Source organism: Pezoporus occidentalis, unplaced genomic scaffold (assembly GCF_034315485.1).
Source record: "Pezoporus occidentalis ecotype Australia unplaced genomic scaffold, CSIRO_AGI_Poc_V1 ctg158, whole genome shotgun sequence".
NCBI classification, from domain to species: domain Eukaryota; kingdom Metazoa; phylum Chordata; class Aves; order Psittaciformes; family Psittacidae; genus Pezoporus; species Pezoporus occidentalis.
Window position 1 is genome coordinate 1,809,629 of NW_026913404.1, and position 25,246 is coordinate 1,834,874.

Sequence of the window (25,246 nt, forward strand, 5' to 3'; positions counted from 1 at the left end):
GAGCTGGACCTTCATCACCGGTGAGGAGGAGGCTGAGGGTAGGGATCTAAATCACTCTCTGGGATTATCCCGTGCTGGGAGCAGAGGAGATGGGGGTGTGCAAAGCAGAGGGATGGAGCAGTGAAGCTTCAGAAGGGTGGTGCTGGTGGGCACAAGGAAGAGCAGTTGAGGAGGAGGGTGGTGTGGCCCTGAGAGAGGGGCCTGAGGCCAGCTCCGGTGTTTGTCCCGCTCCAGGCAGTGTACAGCCCTGGCTCTGTGACCAGGGCAGGTGCCTTTCCCAGGGTGGCTGTGCTTCAGGTGGGATGAGGATGTCCCTTGTGAACTGGCCTAGCTTCATTGTGGTGTCCTGATCCAGCTCCAGCTCCAGGGGTACAAGGGTGAGCCAAATTCCTGTTGTCTTCACACCAGTGTGCAAGGAGCAAACCAAACTCTGTGAAGAGGATGGAGGGATGAGACAGGTCCTTCTGGCTCATCTGCAACCTTTTGTCATGAAGTTTATTTCCAGTGTGGTGCTTCCAGGGCTACAAGGTGATTAACATACATTTTAAGCATGTTCGAGGCATGTTCTGGATGCCTTTAAGCCCCTGCTGTGTTAGAGCTGACTTACAAGCTGGGCTCCATTAGCAGTTGATTCACTACTTATTAAAGCCTCTATTAATCTTGTATTAATGCTTCTCAAATGAGACTTTTCTGGAGGTGTAGCAGCCTCTGAGGTGAGGAGCTCAGCTTCAACCCAGCCCGGTGCCACCGATGTCAGTGAGGGTTTAATTCAGGATCTCGTCAGGCTGAGAGCTGAGGTCTTGTGAGGCTGCTGCGAGCAAGAGCTCTGAGTGTGGGATGATGCTGGATGCAGAGACACCCCAGGGCTCCACCACCCTGAAAGCTGGGGTGACTGGGGCGTGACTGACCCCATAACCCCAGGGAGGACGGGGGGTTTGGGGACCGACAGGGAACCTTATGTCTTGATGCTTTGCCGGCAGGGACCCAGCAAGGCTAGAGCTGCTGTCTGTGGCTGGGGGGGACATGTCTGTCCTGGTGTGGCTTGAGCATCAGCTGGGTCATGGCACAAGCTGCATTTCTGCAGATGGGCTTTGAACGGGCAGATCCTCATCTCCAAACCCAAAACCTTTCCTGCCCCCTGTACTGCCAGCCCTGTGGCTTTTGGAGGAATATGAAGGAACATCTGAATCCAGAGAAGTATGGATTTAGACCAACGTAAATAGCGCCTTAGGCTCAGCTGTGAGCTTGGGGAGCTGCTGGTGGCACTCACGGCTGGGGCTGAGGGCAGGGTGCCCCCTGTGCCACATCCTGAGCTGTGGTGGTGGAGATGGGTGGATGAGATCTCCCACATCTCCTGTCCTTGCATGCTGGGATGCTGCAGTTGTCATGGCAACGCAGGAGGAGGCCTGTGGAGCCAGCTGGAGTTTGTGACCTAGCATTTGGGTGATTGGGGGTGGAGGGCTGGGTGCTCTCACCATCACCTTGCTGGACCCTCACTGCACTCCAAAACTATGATTACCCCCCTCCTCCCACAGTCGACCTACCCAGTGTTCAGCTGAAAGACCCTGGTGAAAAACGTTGGGATTTCCACAGGGAGAAGCACCTTTGGGTGAAAAAAAAACATGTCCAAACCCATCCAGCCAGTTCAGAACCTCTGACTTCCCTCTGCCTGGAATCCTCCCAGCTGGCTGAGGCTGGAGTAGAGGCAGTAGCACTGCAGAGCTTGACCTAGAGCTATCCCCTGTGCTCACTGGGCTGTTTCCATGGGGCAGGGACCTGCCTGGGAGGTGGGATAAGGATGGATATAGGGGTAGGAGTGCAGCCAGCTCTGCCATTGCTGTGTGCCGAGGTGCTGGATCTGACACAGAAGGTCACCTCTCCCTTCTGCCACTCACTGAATCCTGTGGGGCTGTTTTTTTTTCCCCATCTCAGGACAGCTTTTGCTGCCTGGCTCCAGCAGCTTGTCCCTGCAGAGGGGGCCTCAGCAGCCACCAGGCTTTGAGACTGACATCTGTCCATCATCTCCCTGGCATCTGGAAGCGCAGCAGCAGAGGGGCCCTGTGGGAGGGACAGCCGGGACACACACAGCCCCTCCACCAGGAAGGGCATTGGGGTGGCTCCTGTGTCCTCCCAGCAGTGTCCCTGGCTCTCATGGCTCGCTGCGCAGTGGCCTCGAGCTCGCCCGGCATTGCTGGGCACTGGGTAGCACATGAGTCACGTTTCCTTCCACCGCCCGTCTCTGCTCGGTGCTGGAGCTATTTTTGGGAGCTCCTGGAAGCGGATCAGCCCTCAGGAGCACAGTTAATGAATGTTCCCACCGTGCCAAGCTCCCATCCCCCCCCGACCGCCCAGACCCTGTGATCCCGGCTCAGTGTGTGTGAGCACCCGGCCCCTCCTGCAGCCCCTCCCGAGTCATCAGGGAGCTGAAGCAGCGTCTTGGGGGCAAAATCAGTACCTTTTGGAGGGCTGTTGGGATTGGTTGGGGTGTTTTTATGGCACTGATCACTTGTGTTCCAAAGGAGTGGATCATTCGCAGTTATTTTTACTCCTAAGCTGCAGTGTTTCAGCTGGGCTGCACGGGCTCACTTGGCGTCTCTGAGCAAAACAGGCAGAATTCAGCTCCAGGAATCGAGGGCTGGATGAAACCAGAGGCAGGCAGGCTTTGCTGAGTATCGCAGCCAGGGCCTCCTGGCCTCCCCAGCTCAGGAAGGGTCTGGTTTTATGGGATGCCAGTGGAGCTGGACCTGCAGCACCCATCCTATTCTCCCACCCTGTGCCTCTTCCCCCCATCTCTGCTCCCAGCTCAAGGATCTGCACACATTTACGAGTTATTTTCTTCCAGAGCAGTGTCTATGCTTCTCACCCATCGTTCTGGGAATGCCCAAGGGCAGCGGTCACCTTCCTGGCCAAACCTGGACCGAGCTTGGAGGGGACCTGGTGGCTTTGCTGAGCTGCTGTTTTGACCATGTTTTTGGGTCTGAAGGTTTCACCTGAGCCAGGCAGCGCCTACGGTCCTGGCACCGATGGGCTCTCAGCATCCCCAACCTCGCTGAGATAAAATTAGCCATTTCCCTTTGAATGAATTCAGCTTGAGCAGCCCCAGCGCTTCGCTTCGGAGACGTCAAATGGCAGCGTTTCCTTTTCTGTCTGCGCTCAGGGCGGGGGGGGGGGGGGTCCTTCCAGCCAGCGCCTGGTGACAATGACATTGATTTCCCAGACCTTTTGCCGTGGCCAAATCAGTATTTTTAGCTGGGGAAGGGGAAAAAAATAAACCACGTGTCACAGAAATGCTTTCCCGGCCCTGATGGGAAGGGAAAGGAGGTGAAAGCCTGCGCTGCTGAAGGCAGTGGATGAGCAGAGCTGGATGCTGCTGTCCTTGTCCCCAGAGCGGGGCTGGAGGTGCTGGAGCAGCCACTGCTGCATCTTTCCAGGTCGCCCCCAGTGCTGTCCCCCAGATGTGTCCCACACAGCTTCTGGGCTGGGGACCCTGAGCCCCTGCAATGGGGCTCCATGGCAGAGAGCAGGCAGGAGCCCTGCTCACAGGGGATCCTATCCCATCTCCTCAGCATCGCAGGCAGCCATTTGTCTTTGGGGCAGATGCTGCCTTCATCCCTCCTTCCCTGCCACTGCCTTCTCCTCCTCCTCGCTCACCCCACTCTGTTCTCATTTCCCAAAGAAGACCTTAATGAAATCTGCCCTTAATTAAATCCACATTCATTTGCATAATTACCAGGAAATTGAAATTAGCCTGTGGACGTGGCTGGAATACATTTGGAATCAGGCAGCTCTGCCTGTCCCCCCCCCCACCTATGGGTGCTGCTCCTGCTTCCCTTCCCTCCCACCCTGGGGTGGCAGCAGGGCATGGGGGGACAGGTGAAAGGGGTGGATAGGGAGCCCCAAGGCTGCGGCTGCATGAACAGCATCGTGTTTTGTTTCTTGAAAGAAAAACGTTTTCAGCACCATTGAGACGGTTTTTGGGTTTTTATAACTATGTATTTTTTCATTTTTTTATGCTTATTATTTGTGGTTTGTGTTTTGTTTTTTAATCCTTTTCAACAGTGACAAACTGAGGTAACGTCTGTGACACTACAGCCTCTCCTATGGAAAGAAGGTCCAAAACCCGACAGCCGAGGGAACTGGAAATAAAAACCCGACAACCTACGGACACAGCGACCTCGACGAGAACAGGAACCAGAGCTTGGCCCCGCAGGGAGGCTCAGCCCGGCCCTCCCGGGGCGGCCGCAGCCCCGCATCTACATTATTGCACGAAAAGTTCAAGGACATCGAGGGACCTAAGGCAAAAAGGAGGAAAGTCCGCGCCTAGCGTCTCTACATCAGGGCAATGCTACTTCTAACCTGGCCCTGGGGGCCACGGGGATGGGGCAGCGGCGGTGGTGGGGCCAGCCGGGCACCCGCCCGCTGTGTAAACTGCTGCTGCTGCTGGATAGCTGGATAGCCCTTTGTGCGGGAATTGGGGCGCCCAAGGGAACAAAAGGGGTCCCCATGGCACCCACCATGATGGGAGAGAAGCCTGAACCATGCCATGGATTGGGTGCTGCTGCCTTGGGGTGCCCCCTGAGCCCCCCAAAACCAGGAGGGGAGTTGTGAGCCCCCCACACACCCCATGACCTTGTCCCTAAGGGGCCATCAGCGGGTCCTGCCACCACCACCCTGCCCCGCTGCAGCCAGCCTTGAAAGGTCAGCCCACTGCTGCCTCCCCACCAGCCCCACGGGAAGGTAACAGAGGTTTGGGGAAGGGGTGACAGCAAGGAGGGAGGATTGGGACAACACGGGATTCTGCTCGAAGCCCCCAGGTTGTACAGACCAGCCTGGAGACGAGCCATCACCGCCTCTTCCAGTCCCTGGGTACAAAAAGTCTGCAGAAGAGACAAGGGGACACCACCATGGCAGAGCCGCCCATGCCAAGCATCCAACCTGCTGGACATTGGCACCGCGGAGCTCAGCTCCCGGCTGTGAGGGGACCGGTCCCTCTGTGGGGGCCGGGGGCTGCCAGCAGCAGGGCAGGGTGGGCCGGGACTGCCGGCAGCTGGGACACACAACAACACACAGGGACACTGCTACATCAGTGGCTGCCAGCATCTCCTGCGGCAGGGAGGCAGCTGGTGACCCCAGCTCCCCCTCACCAGCCCTCCATCACTTCCCAGGCCCCACGAATGGGGCAGGGACTGGTGGAAGGGGTTAAAGTGTCCCCAAAGGCCTCTTCCATATGCAGTGTCATCGGCCTTCCCTTGAGCATGGGGTGGGGAGACCTGGTAGGTACCAACTGCCCTGGACCCCCCACCCTTGGGCAGTGACCCCCAGGTGTGCAGTTTCCTCAGTGCATCCTCCCCACACTGGGAGACCCCTCCTGGGGCACCCTGGGGGAGGCTTGTGGGTGGCAGGAGCCGGGGCACCAGCGTCCTCATGGGCAGTGAGTGGTGCCCTTGGCCATGCTGCCGTCAGGCAGGAAGTGGGGGATCAGCATCCTCAGCGCTGCAGAGTGCAGCCAGCTTTGTCCTTTTCCTCTTGCTTTCTGTATCTTTTTTTCCTTTGGGAGGCCTGGAGCCTGGTCCCGGCTCATGCCACCACCATGACCAGCACCGCCCATCCCTGTCCCCATGGCATGGGGACAGGACGGGACGGGCGGGCACCGCTAGCTGCCCTGGTGCCATCACACACAGATCTCTATTGCTGTGGCCAGGACCATCTGCCCTTTGCCCTTGTCCTGCCGTCCTTCCGTCCTGCTCGCTGTGCCCGGGGACACCGTGCTTGGCTCGGGGCTGCGGGGGCTGCTCCCCTCGGTCAGCACGGTCCTCTTGAGTGGGGCAGGGGTGCAGGGCCCGGCTGCCTCATGGCAGTGCGGCCCAGCCGGGAGCTTGTCCCTGGCATGCTTGCGGGAGCGGTAGGAGGGTCGGCACCGCACCTCAGCCATCAGGTCACACTTGATGAAGTAGAAGACCTCCTTGACAGGGCAGCGCTTCTCAGGGTCGAGGGCCAGCAGGCGCTGGAACATGCGCAGGGCACTGTCCGTGAAGCGCCGCCACTGCGAGGGCAGCCCCGCCAGCCGCCCCTTCTGCCACCGCACAAATTCCTCGAAGAAGGCATCCGACGCCACCGCCGCCTCCCAGGGGAAGTTGCCGGTGAGGACGCAGAAGATGAGCACCCCGAAAGCCCAGATGTCGATGCTGGTGTCCACGGCAAAGCCCTCCGCCCGCCCGGCCTGGCACACCTCGGGCGCCGTGTAGGGGATGGTGCCGCTGATGCGCTTGACCCGGCAGCCCACCTTGCGGGTCATGCCGAAGTCAGCCAGTTTGACGCGACGGCAGTCACGGTCAAAGAGCAGGACGTTCTCCGGCTTGATGTCCCGGTGCACCAGGCTCTTGCTGTGCATGTAGTCGAGGGCCAGGCCCAGCTGCTGCACACAGCGCTTCACCAGCTCCTCGGGGAGCCCCACCTGCAGGAGCAGGGACACAGTGTCAGCTGTGAGCCACCCAGTCCCTGGTGATCCCACCCCATCCGGAACCGCCACACTGGTGTCATTACATGTCCGACATGGTCATGGCTGCTGGTTCTGGGCCACCCTAGGGATGGGTGATGGGTCCAGGGACCTACAGGAGATGGGTTTCAGGCCACCCCAGGAGATGAGTGATGGGTCCCGGTCTTGCTTGTAGGTGCTTGTGGTTAGGGCCAACCCACACAGAGATGCCTGGTGTCTGCACATGGGGCCCTGTCCCACTGAAGCACAGCAGCTTTGCTCAGTGCCCTGGGGATACCAAATCCCACCCACCCCAAAAGAGTCCCACAGGAGGGGTCCCACCTGTGGCGGGATGATGTCGAAGAGGTCCCCGCCAGGGGCATACTCCTGAGCGAACACGTAGCAGTCCTCGGTCTCGAAGACCACATCGAAGACCTTGATGATGAAGGGGCTGGAGGAGAGCGTGTTGGTGATGCTGAACTCCCGCAGGAAGTTCTTCAGCTTCGTCTTGTTCTTATTGACAAACTTCAGGGCCATCTTGGTGCCTGCAGTGGACAGGAGATAGGGATGAGCCCGGGGCATGGCTGGGACAAGCCAAGCACCCCAGTCCCAGCGCAGCCATGTCCCCAGTGCCCCCCACGTTCCTCTCACCTGTGCTTTTGTGGGACACCAGGTCTACCTTGCCATAGGTGCCCTTGCCGAGCTCACGGATGAGGTCGTAGTGCTTGCTGATATCAGTGCCTGAGAGGGTGCGGATGGCCAGGGACTGCATGTCCTCGGTGATGAGGGGCACCCCACAGCAGGCCAGCTTGCGCGACGGCTCCTGCTCAATCGAACCTGCACTCATGGCTGCGCTGCAAGGCAGAGATGTCACTGTTCCCGATGGGTGCTGCAAAGCCACCACACCCTGTCCCATTCCATCCCGTCCCATCCCTGGGGCTTGGAGCTGACACTGGGCTGCTCAGGGCACTACTGAGTAGTCCCCAGGAGCCACCAACCCAGTGGCTCTGGAGCAGATGCCCCAGAGGCCGTGAGAGGCAGGGCCACAGAGTCCAGTGGGGACCCCAGGAGCCAGCCCTGTCTCCACCCTCCTGCCTTTGCAGAGCTCTGGAGTGTGGCCAGGGCCACACCACAGGCACTAAACAGGATATAGGTTCTGCAGCAGATCACCACCGTATACCTCTGATCATCCATCACATCACTGCTGTGCTGGATGCTCTGATGCAGAGCAGAGATGACAACACTGATGTTCCACCCTCCCAACAAGCCAGCAGCGTTTTTTCCTCCCCAAGAGCCAAGCTTGGACTCACCCACCCCACCACTGCAGCAGCAAAACCACCCTGGGATCTCCTCTGATGTCTTCATGGTGCTGCATCACCCTCCATCATCCCCCAAGAGCACAAACCCGCACTATGAGCACACACAAGTGTGCAGCACAACCGTTCCGAGCAGAGACACAGGCACCGCTGGGTACCATGGCAGAGAAATCTAGTGTCATTTGGGTTTTGTAGCCACTCCTTATCCTAGAGCAGAGCTCAGCTTCTTAGTTGATTATATATTTTTTTGTGTGTTCCTGGGAAGTTGGGTAAAAAATAGAAAAGGAACTTCAACATCATGATGTTCCAAAAATGTAACGGCTTGACTCATAAGATCTCCCAAGCAGCTCATCTCCATAGTGTTTTATTGGCCTCCTGGATGAGGAGCACCATTTCAGTGTCTGAGCGCTGGAGGTGGAGGTGGAACAGCACAGTAGCTCGATGGATGCATGACTAAAAACAGCTCCCAGCATCCTGCAAGAAGAATTGTGTCTACGCTTGAATTTACCATCATCCGTGTCTCCTTGTTAACCACTGTTGAAATCCAACTGCTCATGTTGGCAAAGTTGGGGTTTGAGAGAAAACCCACTGGTGGGATGCAAGAGAGGAAGTGAGGCTGGACGACTGCTAGGAAGAACTCTCCAAGCCAAGGGCTACTTCACAGAATCACAGAACCATTAGGATTGGAAGGGACCTCTAGAGATCATCCAGTCCAACACCCTGCCATGGCATGGCCACCAGAAGCAGATCACAAGAAATGTGTCTAGGTGGGTTTGGAATGTCTCCAGAGAGGGAGAACACCACAGACCCCTCTGGGCAGCCTGTTCCAGTGCTCTACCACCCTCAGTGGAAAGAAGTTCTTCCTCATGTTGAGGTGAAACTTACTGTGTTTTAGTTTATGGCTATTGCACCTCTTCTTGTCTCTGGGCACCACTGAAAAGGGTCTGGCACCATCTTCCTGGCACCTGCCTTTGAGGTGCTGATCCGCATTGATGAGATCCCCTCACAGTCTGCTCTTCTCTCTGCTTGTAAGAGAGATGCACTTGAGACCCCTGACCATCCCTATGGCCTCCGCTGGATCTTTTCTACCAGCTCCTTGTCTGTCTAGTACCGAGGAGCCTTACACTGGACACAGTACTCCAGATGCAGCCTCACTAGGGTTGAGTAGACCCATTGGATTTTTCAGGCAGCTCCTTTCCAACCAGCAACTGAGAAATCCCCATGGGAAACAGGTGTCCCACCAAGCCATGTCCCCTCCCTGCTGCTGGGTTTTTGCAACTGCACCAGTGCTGCAGATGCTGCATTTGTGGAGATTTATGGAGTAGGGAAACATCCTGAGTTGCAGGTCTGTGGGGCAGAAGCGAGGTCATGCTGCTGGAGCAGAATCCTGCCACAGTGTCTCCGTTACAGCTGGGATCCTTCTTCGTGCCTCATTACAGCCAGCTTGGGTGCAATGCACCCCTCACTGTCAAGGCTCACAGGAACACAGCTCCAATGCCAATCCCAGGGAAAACCAACAGCAATGGTGGCCAAACCCCCAACGTGCCAAAGCCAAACCAAAGTTGTAAAGGCAGAAGTTTTAATTGAAAATTGAACTGCTTTGGAAAACATGTTGGGTTGATGGAAGCAGCAAAGCGGGGCAGCAGTGGGGAAGGAGTGAGGGCTTCTGTCCAGCTGGTTCTGCACGCTCATGGGCATAGAAGGGGACAGTGCCAGTACAAGAAGAAATGCCATGGGCGGGTTGAGGTCCTGTGTCCTTGGCTGCCTTCTGTCCCATGCCAGCCATGCCAACACGACCGCTGTCAGGTCAAACCAGAGCAGAAACGGGGCCTCTCCCAGAACACCAGCTCCCCTCCTGCTGCCACTGCACAGCCCTGAAGCACTGGAGGAGCGGAGCCAGTGCTGTGCCTGAGGGAAGCCAAAACCCCTTCCCAGCGCAGGGCCCCAGCTCCATTGTTTTGGGTGCTGTTGAAGGAGCTTTTAAAGCTGGGAGGAATGAAGTGCATCCCAGCTGAGTCCCAGCAACAGCCCTGCAGCATGAGACCTCAGGCAACAGCAAAGCGGAAGGAAAAGTGCTGCCAAGCGGCACAGGGACCCCACTGCTCACCTCAGGTGGTTCATGCCATCATCTCCACATCCTGAACCGTTTCTCCTACTATTCAGACTAAAATTGTTCTGTGTTTAAGCTTCAGAAGCATTTATCTCATTGAGTGAGGAGGATAATCCACCCACTTCTTCCTTGTTCCCTGGCAGGTATTTATAGGCAGCCACTCGTCTCCCGTCGGCAGCTGCTGCTCCTCTCCCCAGACCTCCTCGGCTCTATTCCAACACCACTGAGCAGACCCCAAGAGAAGCATCCCATGTCCATATCCAGAGCCTGGCACCTTGCTGGGTACCGGGGCCAGCACCACCACACTGCTCCCTGCAAGGGGGTGCTTTCCCCTGCTCCGCATCCTGGCATTCTGCTCTGCTGCTCCCAGCCCTGGGCACATCGGCTCTGCCGACAAGTAATTGCAAACTCAGCAAGAGCTCATTGAGGAGCAGAGGCAGCCCAGGAGAGCTGCCCCAGGCACCCAGTGGAGGAGGCAGCAGCGGCTGCTTGGAAATTAAAAAGGGAAAAGTGGGAAAACAACCCTCCCTGGGCACATCAGAGACCCACAGGGCAGAAAAAGAACCCACTTATTGAGTGGGGTCAAAGGGTTTGGGCTGGGCCTGAGGCAGGGTTCTCTGTGGCCAGGCAGTGTGCTGGAAGCTTGGTGAAGGGCCAGAAAAAAACACCATGAGCAGCTCTGGGGCAAGAAACCAGGAAAATGATGAGGAAAAACCACACGAGGCAGGATTAGGGTCATTGCAAGACCCAGATTTCTCCTTAGAGAGGGAAGAAATGAGAAATACCTGGCAGCATGGCGAGCGTGGGCACAGGCTGCTCTGCCCTGCAAGTGCCCTGACCGCACCACAGGTACTTCACAGAGCTTTGATTTCCTCATGTCCCCATCCCAAACCCTCCTGCTGCTACAACACTTACTACAGCATTAATTACAGTGTAATTGGCATTAGTTATCAGCAGGTAACACAGGCTGGAGGCCAGGGCACCCATGGAGCTCATTCTCTCTGCACCCCAGCCAGCTCCAAAACCTCCCCTGTTTTCTCCAAACCACTCGCTGAGCCAGCAAAGTGATTCCCAAGTGAGTGTTTGGTTCTGCTGGTGACATCCCCGCTCATGGTGCTGCCTGTGCTGCCTCAATGGGGCAGGAGGTGTCTCAGCCTCCCTGTGCCCCACTCCACTTCCAGCCTCTGCTGCCTCTGCTCCTGCCTGACCCCATTCCAGGGACATTCTCTCATCTCCTCTGCGCCGCTGGGACCAGCACAAGGTGTTATTAAGATCACTTTGCCGAGGCACCAGCACCCAGGGAGGGCTGGCAAAGGCACCTTCGCTGAACGAGGACAACAGCTCCACAGGCACAGGGAGAGAACAGGCATCTCGTTGGGCTCAGAGCCATGGGCACCCTCCACATCCAGACATCCTCTGCCCCAGCAAAACCAGCACAGCACAAGTGGGGACAGTGTCCCTTTGCACCGGGTCCATCCCAACAAGCCGAGTATGTCCAGGAGGTGGAACAGCCTCTTTGACAGCATCCCGCAACCCCAGAGGAGCAGCCACCCCAACCCCACAAGGAGCCGATGGATGGATGGGGCACGTCTCCATGTCCCGCTGGCTCTGTGGCAGTGGAAAGGCACTGGGAAACATGATCTGCTTACACCACAAGCCTGAACCAGCACCAAAGCTCCACTGAAGCACCTGCAGCAACCGTGACTCCCCAGTGTCCCCAGTCCGGGACATTCCTCCAAGCGATGGCACTGAATTCCCAGTTATCTGGAGTTTCTCATACCAGCTCCTTGCCTGGACCAGAGCAGACTGCCCAGCATCAGGATCAGCTTCAGCAAAGCAAGTGAGCACCCAGAAAGGGTCCCCTAGTCAGTGGGAACTGCACTCCCGGTGGGCATGTCTCATTGCAGGGCAAGGTCAGGCCTATTGCACCCATCTGCAGCATTCCCCGTTGCAAGAATCATCTCCCAAGCCCAGCCATCAGCCTGTGCCCACCTTCTTCAGCTTTTGGTCCCAGATTCATGTTTTGAAGGCAAATTTGAGAAGAGCAGACAAAGCAGTGCCCAGGCTCTCTCCAACAGCTCATGCTGTCCTCCTGAGGGATGGGTGACAGCCACTCCCCGGGGAGCCACCGCTCCATGCTGTCCTCCGTGCCCTCCACAAGGCTCTCCCAGAGAAGCCAGCAGGATTTTCCCTGCCCTCATCAGCACAGTCTCCATCCATAGACCCCTGACACAGGACCTTAGTGCCTTTGAGTGCTTTGGCCTCCTGCGATTTTTCCTGGCGAGTGGGATGGCTTCCTTAGGACCTCAGCTCCATCAGCCTCCAGCTCCTCCCGCCTTTGCCTCCAGCACTGGGGTTTATGATTACTTCATTGTTTGATTGGTTTCATCAGCCTGTCATCATCTCCCTCCCAAAACTCTTCCACCAGCGCCGGCAGTGTTTGGGATCTGCAAAGACAAAAGGCCGGAGCGGCACCTGGCCGCTGCCCGCCTGGTCCCCACAGCAGGGCCAGCAGCTTTTGGCCACTCACACTCTGGGGGGCAATGGGACACATCACCCTGCTGCGACACCAGCCCCACGGCCCTTACACATGGTGGGGCTGCATGCAGCCCCGCGTGGGACCCTCATGGCCGGAGCTGCTGTGACCTGGCAGCCCGGGCATCGCCCCGGCTCCCACCGCGGGGGATGCTCCCACCTCTCCCTGGCCTCGCTTTTGTCCCATTGCCCCCAAGCAGCCTCTTCCCGCAGCATCCCTGCCCATTCATGCCACTGCCACACCGCGAGCCAGGGCCTCGGCATGGGGGCACCAGCCCCGCGGCTTCGGCTCCCAGAGGGTGATCGCAATGCCAGAGCCAGCTCCGAGGGGAGCCGAGGCTGAACCGCTCCGGCTCCCCGCGCTGTCACACCGAGCTGCGGCAGGATTCCCGCCGGCATCACCCGCCCTCCCTCGGCCACCGCGATGGCGAGGCCGGACCTGGAGGAAAGTGGGTCACGCTTCCCGTTCCCGAGCCGCTCCCGAGCAGCTGCCGGCGAGAGGGTGGTGCGGGCTGGAGGCCGGTTCCTGTGCCCGCACCGCGCTGGCGGCGACGGAAGGCGACGGGAGATGGCATGAGGTGCCCCCAGGGCCACCTCTCCCCTCCCTGATGCCCTTCCCCTGCCTCCAGCCGCTTCCAACATCTCAGCGCATTCTCCCAACCTGCCCCCCCCCATTCACCAGGACCCCTTCCTCCCTCGGGGGCAGCCAGGGACCGCCTGCCAGGGCACGATCCCCCCCCCCCATCTCTGCCGCCCCTGTCGGCCCCCGCCACCCCGCTCCGACACTAACTCCGCTCAAGTGGGACTCAACCGCTTCCGTCTCCGGCCCCGCGTTGTCCCCGCAGCCGCAGGGCCGGGGCCGGGCGCAGGTGGCGACGGGGCCCTGGGGGCAGCACCCGCATCTCCCGGTGCATCCCCCCCTCCCCGTTGTTCATGCCGGTGGTACCGTGATGGATTTTCCAGCCCGCCGCCGCCCCGCACCCCCCTCCGCGCCGTGCGGGCAGACAAAGGGCGGCCCCGCCACAAAGGCTTGGGCCGGTACCGGCGCCCCCCGCTCCCCTTCCCCGCCGCTGCCGCCTCCTTACCGGTGGGGCGAGCCCCTGCTCCCCGTCCTCGGCGGGAGAGGAGCCGCTGCCGCCCGCCCCCCGCGCGGGGCCGAGCCGCGCCGCTGCCGCCCGCCCCGCCGGGCTCATGCCGCGGCCCCGCCGCCGGCACCGGAGGAGCAGAGCGGAGCGGGGGAGCCCCCCCCCCCGCACCCCCCAGCAGGGCAGCACCGCCCCGCCCCGCCCTGCGCTCCGCCCGGCACCGGCACCGCCCCGCGGAGGAAAAGGGGGGAGCCGCCGCCGCTCCCCCGGCGCTGGTGCGGGGAGCACCCAGTCCGACTGACTCCCGCGGCACCGGCAGCCCTCAAGGTGGTCGGTGCGGGAGGCAGCCGGTGTCAGGAGGGTGGAGCCGGGGACACAGCGCGCCCGGCCTCCGGAGCTCCAGGAGGGGCTCGGTCCCTCTCAGCTCCCCAGGCAGGGGTCTGGTTCCTCAACCCCCTCCCCACCCCACTCAAAGGGCTCCGACAGTCCATGCCTGGAGCATCGGGGGGTCACCGCCATCCACAGCATGTATCTGAAAAGTCCTTGTGCTGGGCCACAACCTGCTGCCGGCACGTTCCCTGTTTCCCACTCTCCCGGAGTCTCCCAAGACTTCAGATCCCTTTGCCTTCAGTAAAGATGATGGCCACCGTCACACCAGAACATGTGCGGGACACGCGACTCCTCCCACCATGCGCCCCAGGATGTGACCACTTGCACGGATCCCAGGGAAGGCGGCCGAGGCAGGGGCACTGTGTGGGGCTTCCTCAGCCTCAGAATGCTCCAGCAGTGCGTTCAGCCAGCTATGCCAGAGGGCTCTGCGCACCTCTAGCCCAGGGGCAGCTCTCCCGAGGGGAAGACACTCTGCCCCTCCTCAGAGCATCCCTGGGCTGTTGTAATCCTTCAAGATCTCTTTCTTTGCTCACTGGGGCTGAGCAGGGATGTTCTAACACAGGCCATGCCTGGCTTCGGGGTCCCTCGGCTCTTAGCTGGACACCAGGTCCCTTCTGTCCCGTTGATGATGCTTTTGAGCTGACTCACAGCCATGGGGCTGCCCCATTCTCCAAGGGGTGGCAGCAGGTTGTTCCCATGCACTGCTGGGACCAGGGCCACCCTGCTGCCGCCCGACCAGTTGGTGTCATAAATTAATCTAAAGGAAGAGGTGGAATCGCATTCTGACACCTCATTGATTTGGTGCCAGGCACTGCGGTGACATTGTCACCCTACTCCCATCCAGCAGCCACCAAGGGCATTACCAGCCTAGGGTAATGGCAGCATGAGAGGCAGCTGTGTCTCAGGAGCACGTGCTGGTCCCCTCAATCCCCCTCCACTCACTTGTCCCTGCCACAGCTCCCAGTACCCATGACTTGGATGCTCTGAGTATGCATGATCCCCATTGGGATGGGGGATCTGTGTGGCATGAGGGGGGAAATGCTGTCTCCTCCACCACCAGAGCCCAGAGACCCCACAAGCCAGGGCAGGCACTGAAGGTGCAGAGGTGCTGGGAACGGGCATGGCATGGGAGATGGGGCAGAGCAGGACACATCCTGCTCTGCCGTGTAAGCAGGACATGGGAAGGTGGAATGCACCAGTGTTTCTTCACAGGCCCTGCTCCATCGGCTGCAGGGGATGGAGTGAGCCCAGCCTCGCCCCTTCCCCATGGCACCCACACAAGGCACCGACCCCATGTGTCCCCTGCCTGCCCTTGCCACGCTGCAGCTCCCAGCTCCCACAGCCTCCTGCTTGTGGAGTTCTGCGCTGTGCCTCTGAGCCCTCCTTCTGCACTCCCTATTTATAGCTTGGGGCTGTTTCTAGGTCAAGCGTGTGTGAGGCACTGGTGCCCGGGAGCCCACACGGGGACCGCAGGGGCTGCGGCAGCAGCATTGCACACTCCGCACACAGCTTGGCTCCCAGTGCCACTGCATCGGTGCTGGAGCATGGGACTGTGCCGTGCCCCAGGTGAGATCTCTGTGACAGACCAGCTTGGCTGTGGTGGGGCTCTGTAGGGCTCCATAGGGCCTGGCAGGGATGCGTGGGGCTCTGTGGGGCTGCCAGACTGCAGACCAGCACATTGGCAGCATGCGGGTCACACACTGACTGATAGTAACACCCATAGCACTAGTTACTGCTCATGGTCTTCAAAGAATATTAATAACTAATTCAGATTAGTGAGATGAAAGGAGCCAGATCAAACACGTTTATCACTCAGTGTGATCCCAAACCATGCGATAAGCCCATGGCTCCACAGAGGACCACAGATGCCCCCGGGATTTCTGCTTGGAAAGGAAATGTCCTGCCTCGTACCGCAAGAGCTGTGCTCGGACAGGGCAGGGAGCAGGGAAATGACCTGAAAAGGCCAAAATGTTTTAGCAAGACTAATCCCCTCCAAATCCAGTGACAAAGTTGCTTGTCCCTTTGCTATCACTTTTTCTCCCCCCTGCTCCCCCGGCAATGGGAGACACGGGTACCACAGCTCCCTGCAGCCTGTCACGCTTCGGTGACAGGCGCTGAAACCTGCCCTAAGATGCTGGCAGGGATGCTGGGGAGGAGCAGGCGGGGAGGGAAGGAGGCGGGCGACGCGGGAGCAGAGCACGCCGGGAGCCGCAGCACCAGCAGAGGGGACGCGCTCAGCCCGGGAGCTCCAACCGCGTCTCCAGATGCTTTGGGATGTTTTTCCCCCAAGCTCCGAAGCCTCCCGTCCGGCCGCTGCGGTCTGTCATCCCTTCCTCTGCCTCGCCACTGGGCTCAGTGTCACTGCAGTGACCTTCTTCCCGCTGTCCACCCGATCAGCCCTCCGCAGCGCCAGCCCGTAGGGGCACAATCCGTGTTGGGGGGCTGCGTGTCCCCTCGGTCCCTGGGGACAGTACCCAGCCGGGGGCGTTCAAGGGAAAAGGGGGGAGCTGGTTCCCGGCGCACTGGGGTGGGGGTTAAGTGCCCTCCACCTCGGTGGTGTCCCTGAGCAGCGTGCCCTATCCCTGCTGCCGCTGCTGGGTAGAGATTCTCAGCGGATGCTCTCAAGTTGAGGGGGGAGATGCAACCCAGGCGCTGTGGAGCACGATCTGCAGCTTGGCTGTGTGGTGAGGACATGCCAAGCCACTGCTGGGGGCCACTGGGGGGCTGCCAATCCCCTTGGAGACTTCCAGGGCCCGTGCTGTGCTCCTGGGGGCACAGGATGGACCCGATCCAGACGGGTAGGGGGCACACCTCCCTGCCCCCGGCATGGCCTAGGTCAGGACCTGCAGCACCGTCCGCTGGGAGCTGGTACGTGGTACTCTGGAGCATAATGATGACTATTCAGCTACTGGGTTGAAAGGAAACAGAATGGTTTCCTTCGGAACGGGTTTCTTCTGAAAAGAAGCAGAACGGGTTTCTTCATGGGAGGGTGGGATTTCGGGGTGTGGCGGAGACACGGCGCTGCCCCTCTCACACACCTCATCTGGGTCTGGAGCCTCAGATACAGCTGAATAGCTGCCTGTGCGCCTATCACCAAGCGGGGGCAAAGCAACAAGCGGGATTGAATTGGGAGCACGGGGAAAGCCATGGGGCCTGCCCTGGCACCCCGGCACCCCATCACTCGGGTACCCCACCACCCCATCACCCTGCCCCGCCAGCCGCCTGCCGGTCCCGCCCGCCCGCGGCCGCCTCTCGCAGCCCGTTCTCCTGGCACCATCTAGCGAGGCTGCGGGGACAGACACGCTGCCTTCGGCACCCAGCTGCGTGTCCCACACGTTCCCGCTGGCTCGTGGTGACAGCGCAGGGCCGGGGGTAGGGTGATGGTGGAGTGGGGAGCACCCGGAGGGTCCCTCTGCCTGCACCCCCCGGCCCGGGGCAAACCCACCCCGTAGCTGTTGTGCCGGCTGCGGCAGGTGATGATGGCTCTGTCCCCAAGGGCTGGTGGCAGACAATGGGCAATGGCCTGGGACAAGGCTGGCAGGGACAGGCTGGAGACAAACAGGGGATCCTCAGCCATGCAGCCCACGTTGAATCAGGCAGCACGGGGAGAAGTCTCTTGGGACAAGCCACGGGTGTCCATCCCTTGCTGTCCCATCCGGGGGGGGGGGGGGGGGGGGTGGCGGCCACCACACAGGATCTGGGGCCACCATATTGCCCCACACCAGCTGCGAATGCCAAGCCTGTGCTGCCTGTGGCCCAGCATAGGCTGGATGCAGGCAGTTGCCTCCAACCCAGAGTCAGGATGTGAGAAGGGAGCCTCCAGGATGCTCTGTACCCATCTCCATCCAGCAGCACCCACACCCAAGGCCCCTCTCCCATCCCAATTTCCCACCACCACTTCCTAGTGCTGTCCCAGACAGTGCTAAGCTAATTGGCAGTGACACACGGGAATCAAGGGTCCAAACCCCATGATTTACACCAAAACAAATCGTACAGCTCATCACACACCAGGAGGAAGCACAGACAGTTCAGACTGTCCCAGCCCAGCCTGGCTGGCATCCCGGCAGCACCACCACCCCCAACCTCCCTGTGGGCATCCAGCACTTGGGGGGGCTCACAGCTATGGGGGAAGCTTTGCTCTGGGGATGGTAGCAAGGGACAGGAGCCGGCAGTGGCTCGGTGCCACCGAGGAGCAGTTGGGCACGTGTGCCAGCGTTCACACTTCACATTCCTGCCGGCTGCCTGGCTCATTCTGGCACTGGCACATTTGCCTTGGCTGAGGCTCAGTAGCATGGATGGCAGAGGAGCTTTGGGGAGGGAGAGGCAAGTGGCAGTGCCACTGCCAAGAGCAGCCTGGTGACCCTCCTTGGTGACCCCCAGCCAGCGCCTGCCCCAGAGGTGACAGCAGAGTCCAGCAGGGACCCCCTTTGGGTGAGCAGGATTGGCAGGATGGCTCTGGAATGCCATGGGGTCGCTGCCAACAGCCCTGCTCCTATGGGCACACCAGCACCACTCGGCATGGCACAGGATACCCACTCTGCACTCTGGAGAGCTCCTGCCAGGGAAGCACCTGCTGGATGCACACTTGCTGTGCACACAGCCTGTCCCTGCCATGGCACAGCATGGCCCTGATCTCCTCTGGCCAGGTATGATATGCTTGCTCAAAGGGGAACTTCAGCACGGCCAAGGCCGGCAGCTCTCCTACCGGCATGGTGCCCAGCTCAGCTCAGTGCTGTGCTCTCATGCCCCTCATGGGCTCAGAGCATGTCCCCACCAGCCGGGCACGGTGGCACTGACCTGTGCAGGTGCAGGGGCTGCAGCTCCTCTTTCTGGAAGCAGATGAAGCAGAAGGAATCCATCACTCAGCACACCACAGGCCAGGCAGTGCCGCAGGAGTGTTGGCATCTTCCTGCCCTCACCAGTGCAGCTGGAGGCTCACACTCCCCTGCCTGGAGCCATTGTGTCAGGAGCCCTTCACATGGCCAGGCTGAGTGTCAGGGCCAGTTGCTCACCATGCACTGAGGCAGCGCTGGGATGTGCTGTGTCCTGTGTCACCCTCGACGCGGGGCTGGCAGTGCCCAATGCCACCCTGGCACCCATTGGGCTGCCCAGACAGAGGGTGCTCAGAGGGTGTGTGCAGCGACCTGGGGTGCCATCAGTGGGCTGAGGGGTCTGGCAGGGCAGGGGGAGGTCCCTGCCAAGCCCTGAGATGCTTCAGAGGCCTTGGGAAGTGGCTGCCCCTCTCCAGTGCCCAGCACCCATATGGCACCCGATGGTGTCTGTGTCACTGCCAGGGAAGTGTCCCATGCACAGGGGCTTTTGGAAGGTGGGATGCAGAGGCTCTGGCAGGTCCAGCAGGGTTTGGCAGGTTCTGGCAGGTTCTGGCAGGGTCTGACAGGGTCCGGCAGGGTCTGGCAATGTCCAGCAGGGTTTGGCAGGTTCTGGCACGGTCTGGCAGGGTCCAGCAGGCTCTGGCGGGCTCTGGCAGGGTCTGGCAGGATCCGGCAGCCTCTGGCAGGGTCTGGCAGGGTCTGCAGGGAGGCGGCCGGGCCAGGAGCCCCACGCGCCGAGGGAGGAAAAGTTGCGCTGTGGCTGTGCAGCGGCTCTGCGGGGCCTGTCTCACCGGCAGATCCGCCGCTTGCTCTGACAGCAAAACCAGCGTGTGAGTATTAATAGCTCCAGATCCATGCGGGGAGCTGGGAAGTTAACTCCTCAGCTGCCACCGCCGGCACTGCCTGGGCTCCAGCCACCCTCTCCTGGCTCGGGGCTGCTGCCTTGGGGCTCACCAGTGCCACAGCTGTGGCCTGGCAAGCTCCGCCCACCCTCCCCGTGCACCGCAGTGCCACATCTGACTTACTTACCCATGGCACAACCCTGAGGCATCCCTCTTAGCCTTGGTGCCCCTGGGTGACAGTGGAGAAGGTGGCCAGGGATCCATTCCTGGGGGGCTGCCCTCCACTGTGTGGCTGGACACAGTGGGACATGGCAGGACATAGCTTGCCAGTTCCACTGGGCATGGCAGAACATCATGGTGCCTTGTGAGGTGTGTTCCCATGCCACAAGTGGCACCTTTGCCCCATGATGTATGTCCCTGCCCCAAAAGGTGGCGCTGCACCAATGGTTCGTGTCAGGGTAGTCGTGCCAGCAGTATCATCATAGAATCCCAGGCTGGTTTGGGTTGGAAGGGACCTTAAAGCTCCTCCAGTTCCAAGCCCCTGTCCAACCTAGCCTTGTTTTTCTTCTTCTTAATGGTATTTCAACAGCACTCAGCTGCTCTGGGGGACAAACTCTGTGAGCAGCTCTGGAGTTTCACCATCCCTGCTCTGTTGGGACCAGCTCAGGGACCAGTGTGTGCCCCCCAGGTCCCTGTGAACCAGGGCAGTGCAGGTCACTCATCCCAGCCCACATCCAACACCCTAGGGCAGAAGCAAAGGCCACGTCCTTGGGAGGCAAGAAGCGGGAGGACATGGAGAGGCTCCTCCAGCCTGGCCATGGGCTTCGTCATCCTTTGCCATGAATTATTCAGTGTGTGGCTCTGCTTGCAGCTCATCTGCTCTGGGCACTCCCCCTCTAATGGCAAAAATCAATGGCTTCTTGACGTCTCATGGATGGAAAGCTCCTGGCTATGCTGCTTGTGGGTCCTGTCCTTGCTGCAATGCTGCCTCAGGACAGAGTGGGACCCAACCAGGGGACTGGTTTATCCCAAACTCATCATCTTCTTCTATGCATCTAGAATGCTACATGGGCTTCCATATGTCTAGAAGGACTATGGGCTATATGATCCCACACACAAGCCTATGTGGTGCCCATGCTCTGATGGGGTCCAGCCACCTTACACTGGTCCAGATCTGGGATGGGGGCCAGGGCTCAGCAGAGACCCCAGCCCCATGGCTAAGCCTCAGAGCTGCCTCTGTCAGACCTGCCTCCAGTGCTGGGATGGGGTGAACACATCCCCAGGGATGTGTGGGGTGGAAGTATGGCTGCGGGTGTGCATAGGCGGGGTGCTGGCTGGAGGCAGTGTACATGTGTGCAGGGCTGAGCTCAGTGCACATGTGTGCGCAGCCGTGCTGTTGTGAGCACGTCACCCAAGGCCAGGAGCTGCAGGAGCTTCACGATTCAGAGCAGGGTGTGTCCTTCAGCCGTCCACTTCCACCAGCTATTTCAAGCCAGAGCATTTCTCCTGCCATCAAGCTGAGTCCATCCCTCCGAGGTGCTTCAAGGACTTGTGCTCTCCTTGAACCTGCCATGCTAGCAGAGCTCACCCGCAGGGTGCTCACTGGAGACCCATGGCAAAGAGGGGCTGGGAGATGGTTTGTGCTGCGGGGTGGGGAGAGCAGGTCCCTATTGCAAGCTCCTTGGGGGACTTGCACTAAGGGGACTGTGGGGCAGCAAAAAACCTCCCAAGAGCAGCAGCTTTGGGCTGTGTCTGCAAGCAGAGCTTGCCCTTCGCTAGTTATCTACCTACACTGGGTGTCTTGTGAGGGCTGGGGACATCAGCATGGGCATGCAATGAAGCTGGTGGTGGTCAGGGTTGGGGCACATGCAATTACAGGGCTGCTGCCCATCACTCAGAGGTGAAGTGGGAGCAGGCAGACCTGCAGGCAGCATCGTCTATGGGCTGCCCACACTGTGGGCACAGGGGTTGGTGGCATCTTGTCACCCCCTAACAACGTGGGGACTTGCAGGGACATCTCTCCAGGACAACGGGGCTGTGCAGCTTGTTGCAGTGATGCTGCTGCCACACTGGTCCTTGGGAGCTAGGAGAAGCATCAGCATCCTACAGGAATCCAGTAGAGGGGAGCCCCTCTCCTACCCATGGGATGCAGGCAGGTACCCACAGCACAGCCAGACTTCACATGGGTACGGTGCCATGGGGAGTCAGGAAGCCCTGGCACCCACCCAGGCACCCACTCACCAGCAACATGCTGTGAGGAGCAACAGAAAAGGTTAAAATTTAATGCCTTGGCTAATGGGCTGAGTGGAGAGGAGCAGAAACCCGGGGGAAAGGGGCTGCTCCCCCATGGAAGGGAGAGGCAAGTGTGCCCAGCCCCAGGGAGCTCCTAATGGCCTCACAGTCCCCTCCACCCCGCACTTCCTGGAAGCAGGATAGACCTTGCTGGTCTGTGTCTGCATTTAGGTGATGCCCTGCTCTCCCCGGCTCAGTAACAACCCATGAGCTGCCTTGCAGTGCCCCCCCAAGCAAGAGGCTGGTCACGGATCAATGTGGCTCCTGGAGGATGCTCATGGTGGTGATGGGGTGGGAGCCCATGGAAGCACAAGCTCCACCGTTCTCCTCTGCTACCATCTGTACCTCTGCCAATGCCTTCTCAAAATGGTGGGAGGCTGAGAACAAGGAGAGATGCTGAAGGGAGGGTCAGGACATCTTGTTGCATTGCCCATTGCATTGGGTGGTTTTCGAGGTCTAAGTAGAGACAGACTCTGAACTTCGTGTAAGTTTAAAAAAGTCCAAATCCAAAATGAGTCTTTTCTCCCTTGCGTGCAACCGAAGTGGAATCCCTAATCAGAGAGAGCGAGCTGCCTTGGCTGCCTGTTTCTCTTCTCCCACCCTGCTCCTCCGGGTCTGAAGCCTTTGGAAGGATGATTTGGACACTGGGATGAATTTCCAGGCCTCTCTTTCCAATGCACATGAAACACCAGACCTGCAAGACCTGCCCAAATCGTGGTCTTGCCTGTGCTCCCACCCATTCCTGTTTATTTGGGGACCTCCTGTTGTGTCTCAGCACCCTGAACCCATGGGCTTGTTTTGTCCTGGCATACAAGCAGCTGTCCTTCAGTGGGGATTGGGAAGCCATTCCCAGAGATAATCAGTGTGCTGCAAACAAAACATCCAAGAACCCGAACAGAGCCAGATGAATTCCCAGCAGAACGGAGCAGGAGTGCTCAGGAGGACCTGGCCAGGAGCTGGGGTGGCCACAAAAGACCCTTGCCCACCACAGCCACCCTGGCTGGAGTGGATGGTCTCAGCATGGGGGCACAGGTCTCTGGCATTTTAAAGGCAGTAAAATTGCATTTAGGTTCCTCATTCCAGAGGCAGGTGGCAGTTAGACTTTAGGGGGAAGTCGTTCCTTTACACGGGTGGGAGGAGTGGTGACTACTTGGATGCTCAATGAAATCTTTCAAGCCTGAAGAAGTTCAGGTCCCTCTTGTGCTAGGCAGCATGTGAACCCAAGAGCAAGGGGTTGGACGGGGCTTGGAGCAACCTGGTCTAGCGGAAAGTGTCCCTGCCCGTGGCAAGGGGTTGGAACTGGATGAGCTTTAATGTCCCTTCCAACCCAAACCAGTCTGGGATTCTATGATTCTAAACCAGAGACAGCTTGCAAAGTTCAGAGCTTGCTGTCAGCCCCAAATCCTGTGCTAAAAGTGTTCCACAGCTTGGGTTTTGGAGGAAAGTATGAATAGAGAAAAGCTCCCTGTGAAGTTCCAGCATTTTGGCAGGTTTCCCTTCTTACTTTTGGTCCCTGCACACCAGATCCCTCCTGCCCCAGCCCAGGAGCTGCTCCTCTCTTGGAGAGCCAGAAAGCACAAACCATCCCAGACTCCACAGGGGCGGAAGGAGCAGGTCTCTGTGGCTTCAGAGGCATGGGGCGCACAGCTCAGCAGGAACGTGTCCTGCAGCTGTCTCTTCTCGGTGGGCAACATGCACCTGGGAGCACGTGTGGACAACACCCTGTCGGAATACGGGGATAAAAGGAGACTATCCTTTGAATGGTCACCATGGGAACCTGCCCTCTGCCCATGCTGCTGCAGCATCTCCATGTATCCCTCGCTGAGGCAGCACCTCGAGGCAATTCCAGCTGCTGTCAATGGCGCGTAGCTCGTCTCAGCCTGGTGTTTCGGAGGGGATGGAGCAGCTGTGGAGGGGCTGGAGGGAGTTTGGAGGTATTGGAAATGTTGGAGAGGTTTTGGAGGGGTTTGGGAGGTGGAAAGGTTTCTGAGGTGTTGGAGAGGTTTCAGAGGGGGTTTACACACGTTGGAAGGAGTTCAGAGGTCTTGGAGAGGGTTTGAAGACATTGGATAGGTTTTGGAGATGTTGGAGAGGTTTTTAAGGTGCTGAGGGGTTTTGGAGGTATCAGTGGCACTTTGGGGGTGTTGGAAGGGTTTGGAGGTGTTGGAGAGGTAGGTTTTGGAGATGGTGCTGTGCCTAGGGGTGCACATGGCAATTCACCAGCACATGGCAGTGAAGGGCTGGCATCTCCTGTGCATCTGCTTGGCTGTGAGCTGCATGTCATCTTCTTGGAGAGGTCTGTACCAGCCTGCATGGCCCAGGAATGGTGTTCCTACCCAGCAGGAAGGGCTGAGAGGGCTGAGCGGGATAGGGGCTGCAGGGTCAGTGCTCTGCTGTGGAGAAGACATGGGACTGCTCAACCATTATCTTCTTGTTGAGCCTCATGATTAATTACCCCTACAAAGGGTTTATTTCCCTCCCTGTTGTTTTGTTTAATCCTCTAATATAAGCACAAGCATTTGCAATGTCCCCATATGCATACTGTCCCCTCTAAAGCCCATTAAGCTGCCAGTTTCAGCAATCCTTTCCAACTGAAACGCCGCAGGAGAGGTTGGAAACCACAGGAAGTGGTTTGATCTGTATTGACTTCATTGTTTTGGTGCTCCAGCTGGTCCCAGGCACCAGTTTGGTGCTGGATTTCCTTAAATTCACCCACTGCTGTACCTCCGTTAACACCCTCACCCAATGCCACATCAGGCGTTTGGAAAACCGAGAGCCCATGCTGAGGTAAGCCCTCAGGTGTATGTGTTTTGGAGCGGGTTTCCATGCCATGTAGCTTCATTACCCTTGCTGACTGCAGGGTTGAGGGGCTCCCCTCCACCTCATTTTAGCTATTTAGTTAGCCAGATGGGCACAAACCCAGTGAACACAGCGCCCTTGCGCATGTCTTTGGAACAGGGCTGCCGGCAGCGCAGGGGTCAAGGTCAAGGCTCTAGGCGCAAGTCTAGGCCGCGGCTGCCCCATCGCGTTGCCAGGCAACGTGCCCGGCGAGCTCCGCCCTCGCCCCCCCCCCGCCGCGCGGGCGAAGGGCGCGCTCACACCCTGCCCGACCTGCCCGGAGGGAAGCGCCTCTTCCGCATGCGCAACCCACCCCAACCGCGAGGCACCGTGCCCACCTCCAAGATGGCGGTCGCGGCGCAGGGCGGCGAGGTCCGCATGCGCCCGCACCACCGCCTCGGTTGTGATTGGCTGCTGGGGCCCGGCGACCATTTCCGGCGGTGGGAGGGGGCGGGCCGGGGCGGTGAGGGGCGGGCGGAGCCGCGTCCCGGTGCGCGGCAGGATGATCCTGGCGTAGCCTTAGCCGTAGCC

General features: G+C 59.3%; 1 protein-coding gene across 5 annotated transcripts; it reads right to left on the reverse strand.

The window, feature by feature from the left end:
* Positions 1-3,966: 3,966 nt before the first annotated feature.
* Positions 3,967-19,338, reverse strand: SBK1 (SH3 domain binding kinase 1). 5 transcript variants are annotated; one of them, XM_062611896.1, is made up of 4 exons: positions 18,709-19,338; positions 7,127-7,329; positions 6,818-7,020; positions 3,967-6,454 (listed from the first exon to the last, which is right to left on the reverse strand). In XM_062611896.1, exons 1-4 carry the CDS (start codon positions 18,768-18,770, stop codon positions 5,672-5,674), a joined length of 1,251 nt encoding a protein of 416 aa, XP_062467880.1. In that variant the 5' UTR covers positions 18,771-19,338; the 3' UTR covers positions 3,967-5,671. The 5 variants fall into 5 exon arrangements, with proteins under 5 accessions (XP_062467880.1, XP_062467882.1, XP_062467881.1 ...); XM_062611898.1 differs by having other exon boundaries at positions 7,127-7,324; positions 18,709-18,836; XM_062611897.1 differs by lacking the exon at positions 18,709-19,338 and adding an exon at positions 13,522-13,645.
* Positions 19,339-25,246: the final 5,908 nt, after the last annotated feature.